Source organism: Pseudopipra pipra, chromosome 3, assembly GCF_036250125.1.
Source record: "Pseudopipra pipra isolate bDixPip1 chromosome 3, bDixPip1.hap1, whole genome shotgun sequence".
In the NCBI taxonomy this organism is placed as follows: domain Eukaryota; kingdom Metazoa; phylum Chordata; class Aves; order Passeriformes; family Pipridae; genus Pseudopipra; species Pseudopipra pipra.
This window is the reverse complement of record NC_087551.1, coordinates 61068887-61078471: the sequence shown is the minus strand read 5'-3', so window position 1 is coordinate 61078471 and position 9585 is coordinate 61068887. Positions and strand designations below refer to the sequence as shown.

At 34.4% G+C, this 9585-nt stretch overlaps 1 protein-coding gene across 1 annotated transcript; it reads right to left on the bottom strand.

Moving 5' to 3' along the window:
• Positions 1-392: 392 nt before the first annotated feature.
• Positions 393-8558, bottom strand: TMEM244 (transmembrane protein 244). The gene is made up of 6 exons (XM_064647388.1): positions 8538-8558; positions 7335-7420; positions 6734-6807; positions 3214-3339; positions 1427-1471; positions 393-559 (listed from the first exon to the last, which is right to left on the bottom strand). Exons 1-6 carry the CDS (start codon positions 8556-8558, stop codon positions 465-467), a joined length of 447 nt encoding a protein of 148 aa, XP_064503458.1. The 3' UTR covers positions 393-464.
• Positions 8559-9585: the final 1027 nt, after the last annotated feature.

Genomic DNA, 9585 nt, shown 5'->3' with positions numbered 1-9585 from the left:
CACTGATTCTTCTTTGCCAGGAGTTTGCCAGTAAAGACTGCTTTAAACCTACAGTGATTTATGCCAGAGAGGGTGACTTTGAAGTTTTGCAGTGCTTGTGAGTGGTCAGACTGCAGCCTAAATTAGACTCAGCATTTCATAAAACACAACAGATAACAGGCACCCAAACATTACATTCAAACATATGTTTTCCTTTTCCTTGTAGGATTTTATAGGAATGTTGCATCATTGCTCTTATTCTCCCTATGGCTTCTTTCTTTTAAAACAGAGTGTATCTAACTATTTGATTAATGGAAAATGTACATACAAGAGCTGAAAGTGATGACATTGACATTGCAAAAAAACATAAGACACAAGAGGTCTGGTAAGATAAACATTAGACAGTTGCTATCTTCATTTTAATTACACTGTTAATGAAACCATAAAAATCGTACAGATATAGAAGCAAGTTCTAATTTTCCTTTTCAAAAATCATCTAGAATGGGGTAAATGAAGTTGTCTTTGAACAAGCAGTATGCCAAAATCTGTCCTCCACAAATCATTGAAATTACTCCAGATCCTGAAAGAAAAGATATGGCTGTTTTGTATTAATTTTTATAGTGGAATACAAGCTTTATGATAAAACTTTAAACTGGCATTCTTTTTGTCTTCAATTTTTTAAAAAAATGGCCCATCTACTTAAATATTTTGTTCAAGGATTTATGTACCCACAAAGATACGAGACCCAGCAGCTGCTGATGCAAAACTAGTTGCAGGACAGGGAATTTATTTGCCTCTCTCCATCATTTAGGAATTTACTGCAGCTGTTGATCTTTGTTATCCATCATATAAGAAAGAAGAACAGAAGCCAGTCCTTTTCTCTAAACTATTTTTCGAGATAATCTGTTTTTCAAGTACAAATCTATGCTTTTAATTTTACAGACAATTAAACATTCAGAAATGTACATTTGCCATTCACTTTGAAGAAACATGATGACTGGAATTCTTCTCATCTATCTTAAGTACCTTTACGTAGTTTTTATAAAACTTGCTTCTGGAAGTGTGTGGTTTTTCCCATTCATTGTAAAGGGTATCAAGGAAGACTAGTTTGGACAACTGTCTTTTTGACACCTGCATTGAGATAGTTTGATTAGTCAGGACTTAATCATGACTTATTTCAAGTTATGTGTCTGCTGTTTGTTTGCAAGATTAACATAAGCTGAGCACATCCTGGTTTTAATAGAGATTTTTTTTAAGATGAGGCAAATGCTAGTCCAGCATTACTTACCTGTGTCATTAAAAGAAGTATAAATGAAAAGCCTATATTTCCTCTTTAAATGTTGAAAATTCTCAGATTAGTGAGGCAACAGACAGTTAATAGAAACAATTCATACTATAAATAGTACTCAGATTCTAATAAATTAAACTTTAAAGAATGTCATTATACCTAATGCCAGCCACCAGTGTAACATCAGGGGGAATTCAGACATAACTGCAAGAAGAAGAAAAGTAGAAATGTAAATTTTAAAACTGTAAGAATTGGGATATGTAAACAGTGTACCATGTTATCAAAGGTCTGCTTAGTTATGTTTCATAGATTATATATTTTACATGTATTGAAATGGCAAATGCTTTAGGTCCTGATTATTCAGATACCATACCATTAAGCTTAGCCACATGAAGGATCCCACTGGAACACAAATCTAAACCTAATAAGTGTGCTAAACCGACCTCTTAGACACCCTGCAGAAGAAATGCCTTTTTTATTACTTACCTGTGCACAGTTTAGCACTACAGAGACACAATTTCCCTGCTAGAGTGCCTACATACTGTTACAATCCAAATAAATTAAGTAGCCTGACATTTTTGTGTAATGGCTGATGCCATGTGTGACAGACAGCTGGGGCTGCACAGCGCAGGCTAACACTATAGCATGGCATGCTCCCTCCTGGGCCAGGCACTGGCCCCTGCCACATGCAAGCTGACCCACATCTCCCCTCCATGATCAGCTGCAGGGCCATTATATGTCTCAATATTGCTTCCCCCCCAAAAAGTGACAGAACTGTAGAGGTAATAAAGTGGGCTAGGAGGCACACTGCTCAAGGTCAGCCAGCAGAGGTTTGGTTGGCCATCTGAAAGAAGAAATAACAAATCTGTGGCTGTTTGGACATCAAAATGCATCATCTATTTTAATGACAGATGCTATCTTCCTGTATAAATTATGTACAAAGCAGATTCTTTTGTAGTTTTTGTAAATTCCTTGATTTAAATACAGAAGTTATTAATGAGGAATAACAGTAGTTTAAATTCCAAGAAATCAAATGGGAAATTATGCTTAATTTTTTAAGATGAAGTCTCTGTTGGTCTCTGGCTTAATTTGTCATAGGAACTGGGGAATCTCCATCTGTCTAAAATGCTAGAAGACAAATGGACAAAGCAACAGAAAAGGGAAGATTGATTACTATGTAGTAGGAAAGTAGTCCTAATTTGCCAGTGGTGTTTTTCCTTTTTCTAAATTCTAGAATAATCATACTAAGCTCATTGTTACAAGAGAAAAGAATCCCCAATGGGGTCTGGCAAAGATAAAGTTAAATTATATTTCCTAATTAGCCGTAGAAGCATTCTGCTAAACATCTTGAGAAGAGGAAGCAGGTTACCAGGTGCTGGCAGAAAGTGATGATGAGTCTCATTTACAGCAGCTAGTTCTTTTCCTTTTCTTTCCTTTGAGGGAAAGAGTTTCAGGGGGGAAAAAGTTTTAATGATAAAATGCTTCATTTTCCTCAAAGAGATTTAGTTCAAAGATTTAACTCAAAACCTTTGCATTGACTTTGCTGAAGCCAAACTCCTTTTTACTCTTAACTAGAGTTAAAGTGTTAAATTAGTAGATCTTAAAGTGTCAGGACATGAAAAACTATTAATTTTTTGATTTGAAATAACCCCCACGTCCTAGATGCTGAAGTTGTATCTAGGCTGGATCTGTTTCATATGAAGTGTTAGACTGTGAACTGAACCTGTGATTTTTTTAATAACAAAATAGTGGTTTAAAATTCTGCAACAATCCAGAACAGTTTTAAATGGGAGGATTGATATACAGGCATGAGTCAAATGGATGGAAAATAGAGATACATATTTGTTTAGCTTTAAAGAATATTAAGTTAGTCCAGTAATACAGTAGATGAATCATAGTTGATTTGTTTTGATACTATGCAAATATTTAGCAGTAAACCTACTTACCAACTGAAGTTATGATGATATGAATAATAGTAACTGTTACAGCATAATCCCAAACCCATTCTTCCACAACCAGAGCAAACAGCAGACCACAAATGAAGAAAGTTATTTCCAATGATATCACAAGAACTGTAAAGGAAAATAGGATATTTTCATCAAACACAGTTTTGAAAGGCTTCCTCTCATATAAATGATAGCAATGCAATATAAAATGATAGCAATGCAATATAAAATGATAGCAATGCAATATAAAATGATAGCAATGCAATGTTAAAATACCTGAGATAGTTATGCAAATTTTCTTACATGATCACTGAGTTCAGTTTTGGACCTCTCACTACAAGAAAGACATTAAGGTGCTGGAGCGTGCCCAGAGAAGGGGAAAAAAGCTGGTGAAGGGTCTGGAACATAAGTCCTATGAGGAGCAGCTGAGGGACCTAGGGTCGTTTAGCCTGGAGAAAAGTAGGCTAAGGGGGGATCTTATTGCTCTCTACAAGTACCTGAAAGGAGATTGCAGCTGGGTGGGGATCGGTCTCTTCTGCCAGAGAAGAAATTGCTTTAAATTGCATCAGGAGAGGTTTAGAATAGATATTAGGATTTTAATTTTTTTTCACAGAAAGGGTTGTAAAGCATTGGAACTGCCCAGGGAAGTGGTGGAGTCATCGACCCTGAAAGTGTTTAAAAAAGCATATGGATATGGCACTTGAGGTTATGGTTTAATGGTGAACATGGTGGTGGTGCTGAGTTGATGGTTGGACTTGATGATCCTAAAGGTCTTTTCCAAGTTTGATGATTCTATGATTCTATGATTCTGTGAAATATTATGCTTATGTTTCCATTACAAAGATAATTTCTAATTTTGCCACAGACATCTGCATGGATTGTATCCTGATTTGCCTATAGACTTTAAAATATCATCTATTTTATGTAAGAACATGAGGATTAGCAGGATTATGTCTATTGACAGGATTACACATAATTTATATAGCCTAGAGGAGAAATTTCATGGAATTTTTCCTCAGGGACATATACAATCTTTGTATATGGTACCAAATAGATTTGGTTGATACTGACATAGGTAAAATTTTTCTCATCTAAAGAAAAATTTTGTGCTTAAGGGGTTATGTTTGATAAGAAACTTCATAGCTTTGTCCCTTCATTTCATCATATATTTATATATTGTATGTACCAGAATATATATATATATATCACAACAGTTTAGAGAGACCTGCAAGGGGAGATATTGCAGAGAGCCTGGAAGGTGAGCAGAGGCAGTCCATCCATACAACCAGGAGCCTGGTTTTTCTTGGTGCTGATACCAGGGCTGCCACAGCTACCATGCTGTCACTGTGCCTGACATTCAGCAGCTATCTCTGTGTTGTGTTAAACTGTGAATGGAGATTACCAGCACAGTGATAATAACAAAATTATGCTGCCAAAATTGACTATTAAAGTTATCTGACCAAGAAAATTCCTTCTCTAGGTGACAGAATGGTGCATTTCTGTCCCCTGATGCTTTCTCTGGAGTGTGTTGAACCATGCCATGCCACCAGCCTGTGGTGACCACCTCCTCTGACATGGGATGCAGCTCTGTAGAAATCATGGCACAGGCAAGCCAGACCTGTTCTGTGGGCAGGAAAGCACGGAGGAACTTCACATGGCATTTGGTGACCTGTATTCTTCAACACATCAAAGGAGTGGTGCTTAGCTGTCAGCTTGTTTACTTGCTATTATGGGTAACAGGATAAAACATTATCACTTTTATGGCAAAGTTTGATTTTATGCTGTGTGGTAATCTGGGATAGTAGTGGGCTGAATGGAAAATGTGTGATGTCTCTTCTAGCTCTAGTCATGATTTCCCATACAATAGGACATAATTGTGAATTTGTAATTCATAAAATTGTCCATCTAAATGCAATTTGTTCTTCATTTTAATCACACAGGCTTATAAAAGCAACATTTTTATTTGAATTATTTATTTGTTTTTCTTACCATTGCAGTAACATAATACCTATGATTACTGTAGCTGACAGTAGAGAAACCATATTTATTTTTTTCAGTATAATTAATTTATACAGTGAAATTTAATTTGGCAGCATTTTGTGCCTTTCTATTTTATTCTTTTATTTATAGTATCTATTACTTCCTATTGTATTATGGATTTCTCACCCAGTAGTTTAAAAAAATAAGAAAAATTTAACTGGAAAAACTCCACGTGGAAAGTGGGAAATAACACTTTAAAATGTTTGACAATGTATTATAGTATTTTTGTTTACTATATTATATTTCATGAGATAGTATTTCTTTAAATTATGCTTGGTGTAGACAAATGCTCTAGGAACTTTTCACAAAACTGAGTCAGAAAGGATACTTCACTTCTGAGCTGACTTCCATCTTTATTCTGAGGTTGTCTTAAGACATAATTCTGTTTTTAACAAGCATGAGAGAAACTCTGAGTAAACTAATTCTCAATTTGCAACATCATTCAGAGATCTTAATTCTGACTCTATTTCCTTAGACATTAATCAGATGCTGTTGAGTTTTGCGTTTCCATGTTATTTCATTGGGTGGACAGAACGAAGGGTGGAGTACTAACTGTTTTCATGACATAGCTGCAGTCTTTGGCATATACACATGTTGCATCAAACCAACTGATAAAATTTTTAGGGAAAAAAAATCATATTGAGATACAGTAATTACATTAGGGCCCTGAAAATTAATTCTAATGGAATATGCTTTAATTTTCTTTTCCACTGCTATAACGGAAATGTTCTTTCTTTGTCTGAAATCAGACAAAGTATTGACACTGTACAAATATCCATGCATTTTTATTACTCTTTTAACCTGATGAACTAACCAATTTACTTTTGAGCTTTTCTGACTTTACTGATGGGTTATGAGGTTTGCCTTTGTAAAATAGATTAAAAATCTGGTAAAATTTTATGTATGCGTGTAATTTTTTAGGAATGACAGTTTAGGAAAAAGAATATAGTTTGAGAGCTTCAGAAAAATTGCCAAAATTTGTGTTAGAATATATAAAGATGTTTAGGGATTGAGCTATAATCAAAACCTTATATTTTAATGCCCACTGTATCCAAGCATCACCAAAGCAAAATTTCAATTTGTTGAACATGACCTACTCCTCAGATCTGGATCCAATGATTCATAAGGAATATGCTGTAGTAAGAAAATTAAATTAAACAATTTTGTGGAGGAACTTGATGGAGAATAGGTAATTGTTCTGCAATGAAAATGAAGCATCCTGGCAAAGTAGACTGTTTCCTTCAGATGATGTGAGATCAGAAGAAGAACTCAACAAAAAGCCTAAAAATCACTTGAATGTTAAGTAGCAGTACAGAAATGAGAAGTGCATAAACATTTAATTGCAGTGTAGTTAAAATACAGAAATCATTGTTGTTATTAAAACAGCTTTAAAATACTGTCCATTGGAAGACAAGTTTATATCCAGATATAATATATATTCTTGACTGAGGGGAAAAAAAAAGAAACAAACTTCAGTTACCTAAATAATATGGGTTAATCCATGAGGGATTTGTCTTAAAATCAAAAGGTGCCAAACCATCCAACATTTTAATCCTGTGGAAACAGAATGAATAAATTTAACCAGAGAGTTTAGTAATGTCTTAGTGACTATATAACATATTATGGGTGTTTTTAAATGGGATTTCAAATTGAATACTCTTCAAGTACCATTCTAAGTTGTGGTTTTGCCCTTGCCCACTTTTATTTATGACATTTGGCACTATACATGCTAACCAATAACTTCCAAAAGGAGTATAATTTGTCTTTTTTATTGACTATAAAATCTTTCTTTTCCTTTTTTTATGTCATCTTTTCTCTTACGTTCAATAATTTACATGGTGCAAGTGCAAGCAAGTATATTAGAACCAACATTTTATATTAGTTTTGAGTCTATTTGCAAATCTGTGCATTTGAAAGAAGGTTCAGGCAAAAAAATTTAACTGAATTTGAAAAATATGTTCACAGGATAACTGTGATTGGATGCCTCCAGTCGGGATGCTTCCTTTAAACAGGCATATCTCTACCCATGATATCCAATTGTTGTATGCCAGCATATTAGACTAAAGAAAAGGAAATCTTACTTGAATACTGCGAAGCACACAGATAGGACCACATAGTACACAGTGTAGAAAACTACTATGCATATCAACAGGTTCACCAGAACAACCTGCAAAAGGACATAAGACAGGAAAACCTAAATGCCATGTTTACATCAGGTATTGTCAGAAAACAATTCTAGATTCCTATCATTCATAATGTGAAAAAAGAATTGTAAAATGAAATATTTAGGCAGAATTTTTGCTGTAGCTAATTACAGAAAAGTACTAAAACCTCTTTGGTACATTTCTGCTCCTAATGTGGTTACAATTTATGGCTTTTTTTATCACATATTGCTGTATACCCATTATATATTGAATTTACATGTCTTCAGAAAATTAGGACATTTCTTGACAGTTATGGTTGTTTTCTATATGGTTGTTTTCTTCTCTGCCTATCCCCTCAATCCAGCATCTTCTGATCTACTTTCCTCTAAAAAAATACAGATAAAAAGAGGTCATGAGAAAGACAGTCTCTGTAGATAGAATTGCTACCAATTTCATATTGTCCATCTTCAATATTGTGCTACATGATGATTTACAATGGAAGGATGGGCACCTGTATTTTACTTTTTTATATTAAAGCATTCCAGGTTTTGTTTTAGAAGTAGACTATTTTATAAATTCTTAGCCCAGGTACAACTCATGTAATGAGTTAAGACTTCTTGCCCTTTCTCCAATTTGGCTGTCAAATATTTGAAACTAGCAATGTGTGTTTACCCAACTCATCTGGTAAGACACCTCCATAGATCTCCAAACTATCAACCATTAAACAATAATGATCTAGAAGGAACATAATTATTACAGTGATTCCATTATTAAGTTAATACACTTGGGATGTATAAATATGGGCCCTAAGCCCATACATTTTAGTGTGCTCTGGAAGATGCCATGCTGAATTTCCCTTGAGATCAATGGAATTGAGCTAACAGCAAGAGAGTTTGAAAGTTTTGATGTTTTACAGGAGTTCTTCTCTATGTTGATCAAAAGTAAATTTAAAATGGAAAAATGAAGACTAAGGTAATGAAATGTACCAAATACAGGTATTCATTCAGAATTAAATCTATGAGAAGTGGCTGTGCCTAAATGAAGGAGTAAAATAACGAGGACTGTATCAAAATGGCAAGCAGAGACTGTAGACTGCATGTATTGAAATATTATGTCAATGCAAAATAAGCCAATATTTACCTCTTTGAATAGTGACACCATATTTACAATAGGAATGAATTTTAGAAAAAAATAGGTAACAACTAATAGAGAATAGGACGCAGTTCTGAAGAAAGGTGAAAGGAATCATGTATATGTAGGTTGGTTTTAGGGACCGAAGTAGGGGAAAAAAAGAATTGCATATTCATAGTAAAAGCAAGAAGTATTTGGAGAACAACTAAGACTAAAGGAATAAAACCAAAAAAGAAACATATAAGATACTGTGACGTTTCACAAATAATTTCCACTTTGCAATGCTTGAAAGAGGCCCGCTCTTTTTATTTATTTACCTTTGTTCAAGTTTTTTTTCAAAACTGGCTATTGAGTGCCCTTATTGCCATAGATTTTGAGGATAAATTTGGGTGATGTTCTTGACACGTTATTCAAAATTAATAATTTTTTTTAGAGAAAATTTAAGGTATAAAATATTTTTAAGTCTTCATTTTTAAATAAAACACAGTTGCCAGGTGAGATTGCAGTGAAAAACGTAAAACATAAGCCAGCTGCAAAGTGCAATTTCCATTTTGATTTAGTTTGTTCTATGCTGGTAAGTGGAGCCCTTATTCAAGGAGGCAGAGACTGAGAAGGGCTTCAGATGAACGTTAGCTCATACTAGCTCATAAATATGAGTTTCTCTTGCAATATGGAAACACAAAAAAAGCCCTTAAGCTTTGGTGCTTAAGGTGATTTTGGTTTTTGTTGTTTTTTTGTTTGTTTGTTGGTTTTGGTTTTGTTGTTGGGTTTTGGTGGTTTGGGTTTTTTGTGGTTTTTTTTTTTTTTTCTGTCAGCAATTTTTAAAGTAATTTAAAAAATTAAAAAGCTACACAGAAAAGACATAAAAGGGAGCTGATGGCTAGAAATGTTTGGGGTTTTTCTTCAGTAGGACTACAGCCCTAAAGAGGTCAATCTGTTTATCTCTGCGGGATGATTTGATTATGATGGATAAGTACCTTCACAGGCAGAAAATACCAGGTACTTAAGGGCTCCTTAATCTATCAGAAAAGCCACAAGAAGTAAACAGCTACAAGTG